Here is an 18,301-nt window from a genome sequence, read left to right on the forward strand (position 1 = left end):
AGGAGGAAGGTATTTTAATGTAGACCACTCTAAAAATCTGAAAGAAGGACCATATACAAACGGAGAGCACTTTAAATGTTTATTCAGCAGCTATTACAATCAGCCTCCAAAAAACTGGAGTCCCCTCTTGTTTCTGAACCGTGTCAAGTGATGAAAACGCCTGCTAAGAACATTGAAGCTAAACAGTGCACTCCTGAGAAACAGACATGTCTAACAGGGATTAATCTCTTTGAAAAGGCGAAATATAAATATATACATTCTAAATTCACAACAACAGTTTAAACTCACTACGTTAATTCAAGTGGGGTAACAGTGGACAAATCCACATCACGTAAACTGCAGTCGTAAAATATCTCTGCTGTCTTCTCCTCAAACCCTGTCCAGTTTCGGTTTACACTGTGTGATCTACCTAGCGCAGAGCTGAAATACAGAAGCGCTGAAGTGTTGAGTCTCAGGGGCTGTGCACAGGACCAGGAAGCGGGGCGATCATCTGTTCTCTACACGTTGCTCAAGGCATCCACACCAGGAAGAACCTTACCTGTTGGCAGTTAACAAATACCAGTGAAGATAAGAACCCCTCTGCCCTGAAACAACTAAGCTCAACGCTTGCAAATGCAACACTTGGATAAATGAAGCAGAAGTTATAGGTTAAAAGTGGAAGAGCTTGGCTCTACATACACTCCTGTTGACGACTGTGGCTCTTAAGGCTTACGAGTTAAACTGTTCCACACAGTAAATACCTTTTAGGGCTGTAGTGAGTATCCAGAGCACAGCTGCACTCGTATGTCAGCAGACCGGTTCTTAACGTACCACAGTCGTCAATTAACCATAATGGTAAATTTCTGTCCAAGTCTCTGCTAGGGTCAGATCCAAACATCAAACAGCTTTTTCCATCAAGTTTGATGGCAAGCAGATTTTTGATTGGATCTAGAGAGCTGCTGCATACTTTCTTCAGTCCCTAGTGGCATGTCAATAGGATTTTGGAGTGTGTGGTGGAAATTTTAAGAATGAATTAAGAAAAAGAAACAAAGCCTCCTACAAGTCTCCAGTCTTTTACTGAGAATAACACACCCAGGTTTAGGTATTTACATGCTTCATTCCAACTGATGGAAGCAAGGAATATGCTCATCTTTGAGTAGAAGGGCTCAGATTATTAAAGCGCAATGTTTTCTAAAGCATTGTTAGCTCTTTGTCCTACTTTAGTGATTTAGAGACACCATTCTGGTTCCGCTTTTTTTCAGCACACCTACCTTCTAATGCTCAAGCTGTGTGGCAGTACTGAATTTTAACACTGTTCACAACTCGCTAGTTTGCTAGGGTATTTTTTGGGGGCAGTGGGGTTGCCTTTTTTTTATTTTTTTTAAATCTTCAGAAGCTTTTCCAATTAGCTAGACTTCCGTTACGTTTAAAAGATCACACACACAAACCCACATTTTGGGCCAAAACTTAAGACAAGTTTGTCCTTTTGAATAAATCGGTTGCACAGTGTTTCCTTCTAGCCATCTGCATTCTTTCCCTTTACCATCACTCCCTAGGCAACAGAAACAAAAGCTCTGTCTCGCATATAACTGCTGGAAACTAACGGCTGCAATGCAGTTTACTGCAGTTTCTCTTCTACAGGAAGTTGACAGCATTAGATAATTTACACATATTGGGAAACAGCTAATTACCAGAGGAAATGAAAACTCATTTAGAGTACAATGTAGCTCATTAGAAGAATCCTGTAGATTCTCACCATTTTGAATTCCAAGTACCCCGTGCAGGTTCGTAAGTGATCACTAGAGGGCTCCTCAAAACTAGGGAATTTCAAACAATGAGCTAAAAAAAGAGACTTCTGGCAAAAATTGGAGACTATTCTGATGAGATTTCCCTCACAGAAACTGGGCATTTTAAACGGTCTGGTTAGCATGTCTCAGGGGATCATCTACAAAAGAGAGCCGGCTCTCGATGCCCTTTTAGTTTCTATTCCAGCATTTTTGCTTTCTGGGAGTGGCAGCCTGTACCGTCTGCAAGAATACTCCATTTTCTTTCCTCCCTTCCTCTAGGACTACAAAAGAAGGAGCTCATTGCTGAAAAGCTATGTGCAGCTCCACACGGAGGAACAGAAAAGACAGTCATTCTACTGTTGTGCTTTCTTGAATACCAACAGATGTTAGAGCACCCAGAACTACCCGATTTGCTCAAACAAGTTAAAAGAACAGTTACCCTCTAGCAGTTCCAGGCTGGCACCACCTCCCGTGCTGACATGGCTAACTTTATCCTCAGTGTTCCACTTTGCACAGCAAGTAGCTGTATCTCCACCACCTGTAATACAAAGAAAATCAATGAGACCCAAGAAATTCAGATTCTGTTCAGCTTAAGGGCCATAGCCTTGCTACGGGCTGGTCCTGCTCCCACATACTCAGCACTAGTGCGCACAGCAGTTTTTAAAGCCCTATCTCCAAGTTGAAGGACAGATGAAAACATCAGGAAAGAAAATCAATTTGACAAGTATTTTTAACATGGTACTGGCAAGCAGAAGCTTCCTTGTTGCATTGAGAAAGACAACACACACATACAACTACTTACCAATAATGGTGATGCTGCCCTTTCCAGTTACTTCCACCACTTTGTCCATCAGGGCTTTGGTTCCTTTGGCAAACTTGTCCCACTCAAAGACACCAACTGGACCATTCCACACAATTTGCTTGGCCCTTCCCACAACTTCAACAAACTTCTTCACACTTTCAGGGCCACAGTCCAAGCCCTAAGGCAAGTAAGAGAAGCCACAGAGATCTTTACCGCCAACCCTCATCTCAACCCCCCAGTGTCTAGCTGGGATCCTCAGAAGCTTCCCGCTCACCCCCAGATACGAAGCACGGGTTTCTCTGTATGCACTGAATAGTGAGGAACAGAGAGATTCGCCAGCAGCTGCTGCAGTAAGCTGGAGTCTGGTGTGGTACTCATCTTCCTAGTACAAGTCATTTTTAAATCGATGTCAGATGCTCCAAGCCTTGGTTAGAAACTTTTGTCAACTCTACTTAAGATCCAGTCAAATAAAAGGGGTTTCTACTGCATTCAGATCTGAAGGTTTTAGAAGAGTTTTGCTGTTTTAATCCAAATCTCACAAAAACTACTTTAGACTTAAAAATTCAGGACAAACAACAGAGCTTCAATTTCATTAAACCAACACACTCTATGCAATGTGACTGCCTTCGGAAACATTTGCAAAGGATCACAATTACTCTTTCTACTCCTTTAAGAGGTGCCCTTCCCACCCCACTGCTGCCTGTTACTTCCTGTAGTCCCTCGCCTATTAAAACCTACCATCCAGCCAGCAGGAATGCCTGAAGCCACCGTGGCTTGCCCAGTCTGTGCATGCTCATCGAATTTGTCTGCAGTGACGAAGTCTACAGGCAGAGTAATCTTCACACCATTCTTCTCTGCCTTGGCCATCAGGTCCTTGACAATTTTTGATCCCTCTTCATCAAACAGAGAGTTGCCAATCTAGAGAAATTATTTGGGGAAAGTAAGAGAGAAGTGTTTGTTTAGCTACTGGTCGTTACAGAAGAGAACAGCAGCAGTCAAGCTGAACTGCTCAGACAGCACTTATGGAAGGACTGTCTTCTAAAAACACCTAGCTAGACATAGGGAGTAATCTGATTTTTGCAAAGGAGTTGTCAAGTAACTTTTCCGTGCTCCCTACTCTTGCAGAGAGTCGAGATAGCCAGAATATATAAGGGGGATTCTGACCATATTGTTTACTAGGAGCAGACACAGAATTGCTCTCTTCATACCTCCATGTTGTTGATCACTTTGAGGAAGGTGAACGCCATTCCACCACCAATGATCATCTCATTGACCTTATCCAACATGTTACTGATCAGCTGGATCTTATCCTGAACTTTGGCTCTGGCGAGAGAGAGAAGTAAAAAGAATGAGTAACGGTAGCCCTGTCCAAAACTCCTCAGACAGAACTCACTCTCTAGTAATCTTTATCTAAGGCAGCATGAAGTCTTACAAGGACTTCTTGGATTGAAGCAGAATTAATCAACTGCTATTCAGTAAAGGCAATGTCATGATTGTGCCATAACAAGGCCATTCTGAGAGAATGATCCAGCGAAGGAGTTGTTGGAAGTGGGCAGGAAGGGAACTTGGCAAGTTAGCAGGCCAGCATTAAATATCAACTTACAAGAGCATTATTCAGCCCTCCGTTTTTTTCCTATTTAAATATAACCTCGTTTGGCACTTTAGAGCCTGATTTCCCCTGACCGTCCAGCAAGGCTACGCTGTGGGAACCGAACCGTTAAAGCAGCGTTGATGGGGTGAGACAGAGCCACAGCAAAACCCCGTCCTGCCATGTGCAGCTCCAGGCAAAAAGAAAGGTGAAGGTGAATTAGATTTTTGTTTCTTTCCCTTGCACGTACCCTGCTCCTGGCACTGAATTACCTTCCTACACATGGTCTGTCTTTGCCAACACATTTCACTTCCACTGTGCTTGTTAGTACAGTTGTTCTCAGTTCATCTTCTAGGCCCAATTTTGTTATATATAAGCAGCAGCAAACCTGCAGCTGGACCACACCCAGCTTCCAAGTGTGATTTCCCTCTGGTATAATTGAGCAGGAGTTGCCCACTCTGCCGTCCCACCTAGGAACCAGCTGCACTGCCAGTGCAACAGTACTGCTTTCAAACAGATAAAGGTGTTTTCCAGCTCCGAACTGCTCTTGGATCTCCTGCTGAGACTCACGAAGATGTAGTCGGCATTCCTCAGTCTTTGGCCACACAACGAGTACAGTATCAAGTTCCGAGACTGGGACACGCTGGTCACCCTTGTTATGCACCTCTCAAAAAAGGTTATTTTGTTCTCACTGGATTTACAACACTTCCAGACTTTACTAATAGGCCTGATATTTTAACATTTTGGCCATCCCAGCTGCTGCTCTAATTCAAACATCTGATAAAGTAACTAACAAACTTTCCCTTGGTGATACACCTGCAACTTCCATCAAAGGCAATGAGGAGAGTATAACACTTATTGATGGGTCACCTGCAGCTGTAAACCTTGGAAGGGTACTAATAAAAAGGAAAAAAAGCATTATTCAGTATAACCAAGCTCACAGAAGAAGTTTAAAACTGTATGTGAGAACTGAATACTACTTCTTAAAGAACACACCTATGGGTGCAGAGAGCAGCAATAAGCCACACAGTCATACCAAGAACACGGGAATGTTACGGTGTCCCGGCTTTGTGTACATATCAAAGTATTTTAGTTCACCTGATGAACTGAAATACACTGTCATAGAACTACAATGCTAAACTGGGTACACACCTGACAAAAATCGTGGGCAATGGGAAATTATTTCTACACACAAGCAGTCACTTGGATTTGCACCTTCAGGTTTCTTCGCACACGAGCTGCTGTGGAAGAGCGTAGGCCTGTCCAGCTACAGTAGGTCACCATTGCATAATGCCAGATCGTGTCAACTTACAGAGTGCTGAGCCTGCAGGATGCCTGTACTCTGAACCATGGAGGAAAGGTCACTGACAATGTTTCAGGGCTACCGTGTATCTAACAGCTCTTCTGGTTCATCTGTACAACAAACGGCTGTGGACTACCTCAATTTGGGGAACGTAAGAGGTCAGGAGATATGAGGAGCAGACCCCGATAGTATCATCACAGGAGCAAACACAGTCAGTTAGCTCCTTGTAACTCGTATCTTAGAGATCTCAGGACTTACCTACAAATTTGAACTGCAGGTACAGTTAAAAGGAAAGCACTTGTCTGAACCAAGCCAAAATAACTTCCTGTTTCTTAAAGAGAAATATGGAGTCAATATGTTCTTGTCTTACCCTCCAAGAATTGCTAAGAAGGGTCTCTCCGGACTCTCCAGGGCCTTAGCAAAATAATCCAGTTCTTTCTTCATCAGGAAGCCAGCAGCCTTCTGAGGCAGATTGACACCGACCATGGAGCTGCAGAACAAAAAAAGCAAGGAAGGAAAAGCCTTCTATCAGTACAGGTCCAAACATCGCTGCATCTCATAGCATTACAAAGCCAATCCTTTAGTCAGCTGCAGCAATGACAATAGCTACTACCTGCATGAAAACAAACACGAGGTTTTTGTTGTCCTGGTTTGATTAGACGGCTGTACACGCTTACTTTCTGAGACTGTTTTTGCACATACATACCGATATGCAAAACACTCATAGTGTTAATTAGTGATCCAAAATGCTGAGGGACAAATAAGCATAGCGAGAGCAGAGGCATCTTCCTCCAATACCATTGAATCAAGCTCAAAGAAGACCCGCAGAGTTTGCAAGTACACATATCGAAACACACTCCAGGAGAATAATCAATGTGGAGCTATTAATCTTTGGAAAAGAGGTCTGCTGTAACTGCAGGACAATTTATGTAAGTCCTAAGGAAGTAATATTTGTATCTTCAAAGCCTAGGAATTCAATTCAAGTCTTCAAGAGTTTCATCTGTCTCCTGCTCCCAGAGTCAACCTTGAAAGAGCAGACACTACTGACAACTACCTCCACTAAATCCATTACTCAGGAACAAACACAGCAGAATGATAACAGGATAAGCCCAAAAGGAAGTGAGAACTCACTGGGGGCAAAGCTGTATATGTTTCCGTGGCAGACATCGTTCAGCAGTTCTGCCTCTGGAAGGGAAACGGATACGCACCTGTGAGCTCGGTGGGCAGTTCCAAAAGCATCATTGACATAGACATCTCCCAGTTTAGAAAGAGAGGCTCTGAAAGCCTCCACTTTTGCAGCATCAGCCTTGATCTAAAAAGAGAAAGAATGACAAGTTTGTGCTATTTGGATGCACAGAACTGATTCTGAAACTAAGGTCAAAGTCAGCAATTTGACGTGCAAACCCAAAGCAAAGAAAGGTCAGCTGGGGGAACTCATCAGTCCATCCTGTGGGTCACTGTGTTTCATATGCACTTTCCCAGTCCAGCAGGAACAAAAAGGTTTAAATGGTTTAAACTCCACATTAAACTCCTCAAGACTGCCATTACAGGCCTGAGGACTGTTCCCACTTCAAGTTTCCAGTCCATCAACAGAGCAGGAATGAACTGCAGCACTACCAACCTTTCAGCTTCTCTCCAACAGATTTCCAGTTCTGTGGTGAACGCAGGTAACATAGAAAGGGTGTGTAGAGACAAGGCAATGCCAAGTTGAGGCTAAACAAATTCACACTCACTTCGTGAACAAAGAAAGTGTGGTCTCCAAGTGCCACAGGTAAAGGATGAGCTCTTGCAGAACTGATTTAGCAACTGCATTGTGGATCAACTTATAAATAGCCTGCACACTACAACAGGCCAAAGTGAAAGGAGCCAACACCGGAAAAGTGGAGACAAGCTTAGCATGTAGTGGTCAAGAACAGATGCATTTCTGTTAAGGACCTTTTCTGCATCCTCCAAGCATCCTACCAAATCCTCATGGGAGGGCTCATATAGCTCAGTTATCTTTCCCACCATGAAAAGACAGCAGAGCTCGCTGTAACAGTAAGTGACTGCTCGGACCTAGTTTACAGCCACTCGTTCTGAAGGAACGGCCCAGACTGGCAGTCCGGCGATCACCTTTCTGCTCTGTCAGCTCACCACCCCAAGTGAGGGAGGCCTCCGCTAGCACCCAGATGTAACACCACGGGACGATGGCAGGAAAGTGCTCCAATACACAGCGGATGGGCTCAGCACGGCTTTGGGTGCCCTTTTATTCACACAGCCTGAGCAGCAGACAAGCCAAAGGGACTACACAGATGACAGAACAATGCTGTCAATTGCTCCTTCACTTGGTAAACTGCCTGGCTTTACACAAAGAGATTAAGTGCTCCTGTTAAAACCAGTAACATCTGCAATCAGACAAGAGGCCCTGAATGAAGGCACCACTACCACTTGGTCTGCTTTGGAAAGCCAGTTTCTCAGCACCAGTCAGTGATCTGCAGTCTTGTATTGCACCACTATTTCTGTAGCACTGACTTTCACCCCTGTTAGGACAAGAAGCAGGTCCGTCATCAGGACCTCTCCTGTTGTACTCAACTGCAGGGCAAGCTTCCGTGTGCACACACCCAACTAAATAATCAGAGAATTACAGAAATGCACAAACCCAAGGAACTGTTTCCCAAAGCTGATTAAATTCTTGCCCCACTCTTCTCCGTGGCACCATACTGGCTTTCCATGGCACACAGTTCTAGTAGTGAATAATTCCAGACTTGCTCAGTTTCTCATTGCCACCTGCAAAGGCTTATTAGTTCTTTGGGCTGCTTTTCTAGGCTACAGGAGTCCTGTGTCAGCCCATAAAGGGCACCACACGGTGTCAGCATTCCACTCCACGCACTGAATCTGAAAGGAGCCAAGGCCTGCGTAAAGTCAACGGGGTCACCATCGCCAAGAAAAGCAGCTGTCTGGAGCAAGCACTCTTCCTGACCTTCAAGAAAATGTCAGAGGTGCAAGGCAGCCTGGTTCTAGATGACTGCTCTTAAAAGCAGACAGGCTTATAAAAGGGTTTGATAATCCCTATGCTGCAGAATGTTTAAACATCATATTAACACATTAACCAGATAACCAAGAAAGCAGTGTCATTCTTGCAGCCCCAGTGGCAACAAACCCTCTCCAACTGACCTTGGTTTTTGTTTTAAACATCCCAAAATAAAATCTAACTAGTAGCAACCGATTTCCTGCACAGCCCTGTATTTGCTCCTTTTTCCTTCTTTCACAGACTGCTCCGCCTTCGGCAGAATCATCTGCAGCCTTTCACTTAAGCTGTTTCATCTTGGAAATTCAACACATTTGACCCAAACTTTTGCACAGCATAGTAAAAATGATCGGACACACTGAACTAAAGATCTCCGACGTAGCCTTCTGAGAGCAAATTCATAAGCAGCATTTTAGACAGGCTGCTGGCTCCTTGTCAATCTGCAGCAAACAAGGTAGTAAGACCAGAGCAGGCATGCACCCCAGCTAGGCTTGCAGTTTCACCTTGTTCCCTGAAGCATCCTTCCCTTTCCCTTCTTCTTCTACATGGAATCGGAGGTTCTCTAGCAGGATGATGGAGCCAGCTGCAGGATTAGCACAGGCCTTCTCCACCTCAGGACCAACACAATCTTTCAGGAATAAGACCTCCCTGCAAACACAAGATACACACTGTCATCCCACCAGTGACTCTTCCTTTCGGAAAGGAAAGCATCCAGGTCCGCTGACAGAGAGGGAGGGCCCGATGCATGCGGGACTGCTCTTCTACTTCACCTGCCCAGGAGTGCCTTAAGCTCCGCAGCTACTGGGGCCAAGGAGAACTTTTCAGGCATGGGAACACCATCCGGGCGACCCAGGTGACTCATCAAAACCACTGACTTGGCTCCATGATCCAAGCAGTGCTTGATGGTAGGAACGGCCGCCTTGATTCTGTAATGGCAGAAAAGAACAAATGAAAAAGGATTCCAGCAGAGTTTACCAGGCAAGCAGAATTAGTGACCACTTACACCAAAGCCCTGGGAGCTGTCCCTCAAAAATGACAAAAGAAACGGAGCACAAGAGCTGGGCTGAACAATTTCTTAAGAAGTTCATCCTACCTCTGGCGTTCACACGGTTCAGCCTACCTCTCATCAAAAGACAGCACGTGATCACCACCAGTAAGGCTCCAAAAGGGACATCAGGCTTTTTAGCAGCCTCTCCTTGCTAGAACAGATGTCTAGGAGACCAACCACATCCCACAGAGCACAGCCTTCCCCGGGGAGCTAACCCAGCCTGCTCTTCTCCTCAGGACTGCGAGAACTCTGAAGGACGGTCCGGAAAGCATCAACAAAATTCTCCATCTCAGCACATTTTCATGTGTTTCACTGCTACCTTCCATGCGATGTAGGCCACGGAAGTAAAATGCATTTTGTAATCTAAATTCTGCTGACTGCTTGTAGCTAAGAAATGTCAGAATACACTTGAACATTACTGCGCTTCCTGGTTTAGTCTGTGATCCTGAACCAAGAAAGAAATGATGGGAAAGTTGAGCAGTAAGCGTATTGTGGTGAAAAAAAAATAGCATCTGCCAGCAAGTGACTGACAAGCAAGACAAGACATTCAATATCCCTGCTTCCAAACCCTGTGTCTTTCTTTGCTGCACAGGACAATTACTCTAAGCCAACAAGCTAACAGAACCGCAGGGTAACCAGGAGGCCGTGAGTCTTCTGGATACTACCAACAAATACAGCACACTCAGCCAAAGGGATGTGGTTGTGAGATGGTCACAACACTTCAACCGTACTTAAAAAAATGAAATTTAGGATCTGTACAATTAAGAGACTTTTTTTAAATGCTTCCCACAGCAGCTACGCTGAGAAGAAGCCTTGTCGTTAGCGCAGTTTGCTAATAGCTACAGGGGTTTTAATTAACAATTGTTAGACCTTCTCTGAGACACCTTTAACATTCTGGTACAAGCAACGACAGCTTAATCACGGTAGCACTCCACATACTGCTAACAGAACCAGGCTAAAATCAGAGAGAAAACAGACTTCAGGGCTTCTATCTGGGATGGAAGGTATGGCTCACCTTTGATTGTTGGTTATCTTGTGATCCTTCATTGGAACATTGAAGTCAACCCTGAAAAAGAACAGAAATAAAATTAAACATGCAACAAATTTCTTTTAGAAAGGGTGAAGGAACCTGCCAGTAAAGGCGCTGGCTAGAAAAGCAATGTTACAATTAAAGTAAGATTTTTAGCTCTGCCTTGTACACAAGTTCCATTTTGAAATCAGTACAGTGTTAGCCATTTCTGCTTGTAATAATGGAACACAAACGGAGAGCAGACATCTGGCAGAATGACTCGGTAAGGCTATGCCACCAGTACCTCCTAATGCTCACGACCGCAGTAGCAATGACGCTGAAGTAGGAAATGAAGATTGAACAAGCTCCCCACAACCTTTTCATTTCAGATTACACACTCTCAGATCACTGACTAGGAGCTTCCAAGGGAAAGAAAGGAAATACTGAAAAATGACATTGTGTTCTCTAATCAGGCCTCTAAAATACTTGGTTTGACTACTATGGCAAGCAGGCAGGCTCAACGAAGCCGCCCAGTTATTGCCTACAACTTCCAATTTCTGTTCTCTGCAGCTCTCGTCTCTCTGCAGCCAAGTGCTGTGGCTTAGCACGTTCCTGTAGGAAGACCCGAGGTGGATCCAGAGGAATCCTCCCTGCTCACGCCCAGTGAAGGGATGGAAGGGAGGAGTTTCATCAGCCATTTCTCAGGGCAGTACCTTGTGCCCATGTGCTCGCCAGCAGCAGCAGGAAGCCGTCTTGTGTAACAGCAGACGCAGAAATTACTCACAGAGCTACGGAAGGGAACATCCAACCGACTGTAACAGCATATCAGAACGAGGAAACTAAGTATGGTGTTACAGTTCACCCTTCATCATTCTCTATCTATATTACAGAACGACAAAATTCAGGAAGTTGCTTGAATCCTCTTGTAGCCTGCTCAGCACAAGAAACAGAGGGAAAGACCAACAACAGCTGCCAGCAAAACAGGAGTAGCTGAGCAGAAAGAAATTGAACTGGCAGCCCCACAGTACAGAGGGCCTAATTCTAGAAACAGGAAAGGAGAGCACCATTATCATGCTATTACCATGAATTGAGAGAATAGAAGACTAGTTTGCTTTACAGAGCCATCAGAGCTACAAAAAAAGACCCAGATCACCACTCTTCCCCACTGTGTGACCACTGAAATCTGAGCTCCCCCTTGAACCTTTTCTCCTCCCCATTCCCAACTTTTCTTGAAGCTCTGGCATTAGGAGTGGAAGATAAGCACCTTTCGAGTACACCAGAATTAGGGTGATTAGGAGAAGAAAAATAAAGAAGTATCGATTTTAGTAGCTCTGAGAGCACATGGTGATTCTTTTCAGGGAAACGAGATGCAGGTGGGAAATGCAAAGACTGGCACGCCATCCGCCGTTTCGCTCGGTTTTAGCAGTCCGTCACAGAACTGCAAAGACAGATATGTGCGTTATCTATCAGAAGCTAAGAGCTGGCTAACTGGTCCTCTGCCCGTGCAAGATTGCTCCAGTCAGACAGCAAGGAAAAAATACAAAAAAGCAGCAGTTGTTACAGAGATGAAAAGATCTTCTGTTGTACCGGATTTAGGAAGCACATGCAAATTCTGAGCTAGCTTCTTCTGCACTCACTGCGGGGGCTGGTTTCTGGTAACTAAATTTCTAGGGAACTACTTCAGAATAAGACAGAGAGACAAGGTAAAAAGAGCAAGCTGTCTGACCCAGACTACAGGGCAGAGAATTATGGTTTCGTTATACCTGCCTACTCACCAAGCATGGCAATGGTCACATAGTAGTCACGTTACGGTGACCTTGGACAAAGAATCCCACAATTTTTTGAGTATTCTGAGTAGGAGTATTTTGACCAGGATGTACCTCGCAGCCCTTATCTCCCAGCATCTGGCAGCAATTCCAACGCTGGGCTTTCAGTTGGCCTTGACGCTTTCTAAATAAGCTACGAATTCCTATTTTAGGGTTTTACACCAGGACGTGCTGCCTACCTGTGACTTCACTCTTGCTGCAAAAAGCAGAATTATTATTTTACTTGGGTAGCTGGCCAGAGCCACGCTTTCACTTTTTCATTGCAACGCTTTTAGTATTTGCGGGAAGGGACGAAGGGAATCGGAGGAAAAAGCTTGGTTTTTTTTGCAGCGCTCCCGAATAAAACGGAGACAGACAGGCTCGGCTACCCCCTCGGGCGGCCCGGACCCGCACCGCTCCCCGGCAGACCGAGGGGTAACGCGAGCTGCACGGGGCCTTTCCCACCGGCGGCGTGCGGGAAAAAAATAACAAACCGAACCCCGCCCTCCCCCCCGAGAGCCGTTTGCGGGGCTCAGCGCAGCGGCCGCCCCCAGCCAGCAGCGGGGGCCGCTCAGCCCCGGCGGGGCCGACACCCCGCGGCCTCCCGCCCTGCCCCTGCTGAGGGCCGCTCCCGGGACGCAGGGGGGAGCGCGGCGGCCGTTCTTCCCCTCACGGCACGGCGGGCCCCAGCTCCTCACCTCATGACGACCCGCTTGCCCTTCACGTCTACCTTGTTGAGGGTGAGCTTGTTGGAGAGGGACATGATGGCTGCTGATGCGTTCCCCTCGGCCGCCGCCCGCGCTCTGCCGCGGCCGCCGCCAGCGCCGTTGGCGCCCGGATCGCCCCGCCCCCGCCCCGCAACGATTGGGCCGCGCAGTCCGCCGCGCGTCGCTACTGGTCGAGCCGCCTGCCCGTCGGAGGGCCGCCCGCCCCCGTGGGAGGGCGGGCTGAGGCGGGAGGCCTGGTCACGTCCCGCACGCAGCCGCCGGGGCGGCACCGGAACGGCTTCCCAGAGCCGGGACGCGGGAGGATACCCAGCCGCCAATTTAGAAACATATTTGGCTGTAGGCTTAACAATAAACGAGCGGGCGCACCGTGCGAGACGCTTTTCCTGGAGAGCAGAGCGGGCAGCAAACCTGCCCGGCCTCGCAGCGGCGGCGTCCCTCGGGCTAGGGGAGAGAGGTGATGGTTGTGTTTCCTCCTTCAGCTCTTGATCAGATTTCACCGAAATGAGAGAAATTCGTCCGAATTCCTAGCTCTGGATCCTACTCGAGGGTCAGTTTTACCCGTGAAGGGCGGGTGTGCGTCAGGACTCCTTCACGCGAGGGCCAGGTGCCCGCGCCGCTGGTGCGTCGGCCCGCCGTGGGCCTGGCATCCCTGCTCAAAGACAAAACCCAGGGCATTTTTAACGACCTAGGCCAATTCATACTTCTCCACACAACTGGCAAAAACCCGACATCTTTAAAGGGATATGCGTTACAGAAACATGGTTTGCTGTCAAAAAACTGACTTTTGAGCATACGTGGTTGGCCTATGACGCGATGGGCCGGATGTTGTGTGAAAATAATGCAGTGTAGGGGACTGCATGCGGTATGCAAAAGGAGCTGATGGGCATTTGGCTTTCACCCGTAGAACAGCCAGGCTTTTCCCGTTGCTGGCAGGTTTATTTTTTTGCCATGCTCACCAGGCACCGAGACACTGCTGGGAGAATCGTGATGGCAAGCTGAGAGTCTGACAAAATCCGTTCTTTGCTGACAGAAAGGCCTCACTCAGAGGAACAGCCAACAGGCTAGCGAAGTGCAGGCAAAACAGAAGATGATAATCATGTTCTTAGAAGAAATAAAACACAAGGATAAGTAGAGCGCCAAACTGGTGCTCACACGTGGATGAAAACGTCCAGGCTGCGTGGGCTGTGCAGCAGAGGATCAAGAGCCCCTGCTGCGAGGCTTGCCAGACGGCTCCAGGACAGGTTAGAGACATGGGTTTACCCAAGTTGTACGGCAATCCCAACAGCAGTAAAAGCTGAAATAACACATGTGGGAACAAACAAATAAGTGATGTGAAGTCACCTGCTATGTGGTCACCCATTTGGATGGAGAAGGCCAGACCTTAGTTTATCGGCATGTGTCACCGCAGTTCATCATCTATAGCTATAAATCATACGATCAGGGTTCAGATTAAATTAGGTCCAGTAATGGTCTCGATAGTGACTGCAGAGTAAATCTGGAGTGTATGTAATGTTTGCTCCGGCAAATTAGTAAACCAGTCCTGCCCTTGCAACAGCCAGCAGGGTCCTTGTAAACCAGAGGCCCTGGTCAGCACCCGCAGTATCATCAGTGGGCAGGGACGGCTGGAAGTATTGACATCAATACAGCATTCGCCGGGTCCTGGGAGTCAAATCCTAAACTGGTCCTGAATCCAGCCTTCCCAGCATCTGGGAGTGCCCCATTTTTGGATCCTCTTCCAGAGTTAGGTCAGCAAAAGCGCTCTCTTGAGCACCCAAGCATGGCTGCTAAAAGCTGCTTTTACCTGCAGAGCCTGAAGCACAACCCACAGCAGGTGAACAAACGCTCGCCTGGAAGGGACTCTGGGTAAGAAGATAGGGAAGGGGTGCTCCAGATCCACGGGAGCTGCAATTATTTAACTGTTCTGAAATGAATCCATTTCCTTCTCCCTGTTCTACTCCATGCTGTGCTGCTTTCTTCACAGGCAACGGTTAAATTCCTTGATGCTGACTCAGAAAGAAAGGCTCCTTGCAGCTGCAGTCCACAGCCACAGCCTTGTGGCACCTATTACTTTCCCTGGTAAATGGGTTCATTCATTAGCACAAGACTTTATTTTAAAAAGCTTGCTTGCCACCTCCTAGGGGTAAAAAAGTACGGAGGAGAAATGTCAGGGTGAGTGGCATGAACGCAGTAACTTGAGCACCAGCAGTAACGCAAGATGGAAAGAGCCAGATGCCACAGCTGGCTGAGAGGGGACAGTGGGACACGGGCTAATCCCCAGCGAGAAGAGGACATTCAGGAATAAAGGAGTAAGCGAGCCATTAATAAAAATAAGTAAGTAAAACCGACCAAGAACACTCTAGTCAGTAGGACTACCTCCACTACAGCTACATACATCAAACAGGGTAGTAGAGTTTTGTATAAAAAGTCTGTAGGCACCTGAAATTAGAAGCTTAGCGCAGTTATAAGGATCTATAGCTTGGGGCAGAACTGCAGCCATAGTTCATATGGTGCACTCTGGTTTTATGCTTGCTTGCTTTTTCTCCGTTTTTTGGTGAAGAACATGAGGTGGGGGAATAGGGTGAAGTCACACAAGAACTTGTGGTGGCAGAACATAATTCTGGATGGGGTACAGCCAGGACACCAGAATTTATGCGTTATAAAGAAGATACAGAGAAAGGGGAAGTATTACACACATGTGTTCGAGACTCAAAGCCCATTTCCACGCTTGAGTCACCTTTCTGTCCTTCCCTCCTGTTGTGAAATATTTAGAATATACTGCAAATATTTAAAGAAAAAAGCCCATGCAAACAGTTCAAAACCTGTACTTTTAAATTAACCAGTACGACAAAGCCAGGAGGGCAAAGGGCTGATAACAAAACACCCCAAGGATCTGGTGTTAGACTTGTGACCGTCCTAGGAAGTAATTTCTGGGAATTCAAACCAGAAGCTGTACCTCAGACTGACACAGCCCTCGCCTGCGCGATCCTGCCTGCTTCGCTTAGCCAAGAGGAATGGGATTGCGGCAAGTTTAGGCAGATCACGGCCTTTGGTGCACTGGCCTGCATATTTCTGGGAATCAAACCGAAGGGCTGTGGTTTGGAGACCAATAATCTGCATCTTCATCTGCATTGCATGATCCAGTCTTCCAGAAACTTCCGCTTTTATAATCATCCTCTGCATTTTTTTTAAGCTCCTGCTTAAAAACAGGCTTCAGCACAAGTTCTCTGTTTTCTTTTCTCCTTGCAGCAGTGCAATATTCAAGCACAGGTGTCTTGTAGGAAAGGTGAGAACGCATTCTTAGAGAGAGACAGACAGAAGTTCAGGGAGAAGACTGAGAAATAGCCTTTCCCCACGCCCCAAATGCTGGCTCTCAACCTTATATGCCTGGATTCCAGAACCAGAGCACCACTGAATGCTTCTAGAGCAAGGCCATTTATATTAAAAGGCTTGTATGCATGTATCACATATTTTACTGTGGGGTTTTAATACTACAGTTTAAAAATAAGATTTTTTTTAAAAAATTGTTACTTAAAACCTCTTGAGTTGATTTGTGATACAGATTTTCTTGAATAATCAAAGCTGATGGTGTTTGGGGCATGTATTTTGGTATTCAATATAAACATCAAACGTACTCCCCTCATCAATCTTGACTGCACGTATATCTATTTTAACGCCATCAGCTCCTATCTTTTGCTTTAGGCCTTTAATACTGCCCACCTTAAAAAGCAGGTCACACATTAGTCTAACAATCATCACCTACCAATAAAAGACAAATCCCTAGTTGTGGCCTCCCAGCAGATTTGCTGCTGAACCATGCATCCAGTGAGCCGAATGCACCAGAGGCCAGAGTGGCTTGGGGCATCTGCCCCCCAGCTCCTCCCCAGCCGGGGCCCATGAGCTGTCCCTGCAGCCCCGCTTGTGACGGAGCGGGTGCCAATTCTGGAGTTGTTAATAAAGAGGGCTGTCTAGGGGAAGGTGGGCAAGAGCTCACCAGGAGATGGGAACAATCTACCAATAGTTCCCCATGGTTTCACAGTTCCTGCAAGGTGCAACGGAAGGAGTTTACCTGCCTCTCGACGAGAAAATTTCTCCCCAAAACTCTGCCAAGTGCTCTTTCCCTATTTCTGGTTACCTGACCCACTCATAGGCTTTCCACGGTATCGTGTTGAGATGTGTTTCTTTAATTGCACTGAAATGTATTTCTTTAATTGCAGTGAGTTTAAACTTTGGAACTTGTAAGTCTGCTTCGTTAATTTGTAGTTCGCTCAGTTTCCAAACCACTGAGCACTGAAGGAATAAGCTGATCTTCTCTTTTGCTCCGCACTTTCTCTCTTACCTCCTTAAGGAGGGTAATTTCTTACAGCTCAAGGCTGCAGAGGCGACAGCCCGCTGAAGAGCCATCCCAGCACCAAGTGAAAGGGAGGAGACGGGAGGAAGCACCGGTTCTGTTCTGCTCAGCTTTTGTCTTCCAGCGGGAGGTGGATGCCTGTGGAGTTCACCTCTGCAGGTGACCGTACCCGTTTCGAGCCCAAGCATTTCACAGCAGGGAGCGTTCCTTCACATCCCCTGTGAGTTCTCAGCCAGCCGTGGCTCTGTGGAATTAGTGAAGGCTTAGAGAAAGGACAAGGGCTTTGTTACAGTGTGCGTGCCTTTGCCTTTTTATCCTAAATAAAAGGTGGAGTGACCTGCTGGCCAACTTCTCTGCCTCCATATGTGATCGTAAAGCGCTCCCTGCGCTGTGAGCATTACCAGGTAGGAGCACTGGAATTTCAGGACAGATGAGGCAGAAACATGAAGATTTATACCCACGAACTGACTCCTGCTCTGAAGATTACAGCTTATGTGAACACAAATCCTGTGTGTTCTCACCAGCTCTACCTTTGTCTGGTTTTCATACTCTTTCCCAGCTCTTCCTGTTAATGATCTGTTGGGATATGGGATTTGAGGAACCAGCCTGGCACCGTGGAAAAAACTGCCTGAAGCTTAAGAAGCAAAAGGTAGAGACAACAGAGATTAAAAGGAACTGATATTTAAGAACTAAAAGCATCTGAAGTGAATGTTTCAATTAATCGCAAGGGCAAACAGTCCATTGTGATCTCTTGACCAAAAAATATTAGTACCGTTAAATTATTTTTCTGTGTCTGGCAATATTCACCATCGTTTTCTCAGTGTACCTGAATATTCCTTTTTATTATAGGATTTTTTCATGAGCTAGACATTGCTGAACTGAAGTGCTATGTTTGAA

General features: G+C 46.4%; 1 protein-coding gene across 2 annotated transcripts; it reads right to left on the bottom strand.

Annotated features, from left to right (window-relative positions):
• Positions 1-64: 64 nt before the first annotated feature.
• On the bottom strand, positions 65-13,140 carry PGK1 (phosphoglycerate kinase 1). 2 transcript variants are annotated; one of them, XM_075435406.1, is made up of 11 exons: positions 13,027-13,140; positions 10,530-10,580; positions 9,237-9,392; positions 8,970-9,114; positions 6,668-6,771; positions 5,830-5,949; positions 3,777-3,891; positions 3,307-3,486; positions 2,569-2,746; positions 2,206-2,304; positions 65-538 (listed from the first exon to the last, which is right to left on the bottom strand). In XM_075435406.1, the coding sequence occupies exons 1-11, from the start codon at positions 13,089-13,091 to the stop codon at positions 498-500; spliced, it is 1,254 nt and encodes a 417-aa protein (XP_075291521.1). In that variant the 5' UTR covers positions 13,092-13,140; the 3' UTR covers positions 65-497. The 2 variants fall into 2 exon arrangements, with proteins under 2 accessions (XP_075291521.1, XP_075291520.1); XM_075435405.1 differs by lacking the exon at positions 13,027-13,140 and adding an exon at positions 10,828-11,084.
• Positions 13,141-18,301: the final 5,161 nt, after the last annotated feature.

This window comes from Opisthocomus hoazin, chromosome 14, assembly GCF_030867145.1.
Source record: "Opisthocomus hoazin isolate bOpiHoa1 chromosome 14, bOpiHoa1.hap1, whole genome shotgun sequence".
Taxonomy (NCBI): domain Eukaryota; kingdom Metazoa; phylum Chordata; class Aves; order Opisthocomiformes; family Opisthocomidae; genus Opisthocomus; species Opisthocomus hoazin.

Coding starts and splice junctions, on each gene's coding strand:
- PGK1 (XM_075435405.1), bottom strand. CDS start 10,907: ATGAAAAGGTTGTGGGGAGCTTGTTCAATCTTCATTTCCTACTTCAGC. Junction 3,892..5,829: donor TTCTTAGCAATTCTTGGAGG/GTAAGACAAGAA, acceptor CTCTCTCGCCAG/AGCCAAAGTTCAGGATAAGA. Junction 539..2,205: donor CAGCCTGGAACTGCTAGAGG/GTAACTGTTCTT, acceptor AACTGCCAACAG/GTAAGGTTCTTCCTGGTGTG.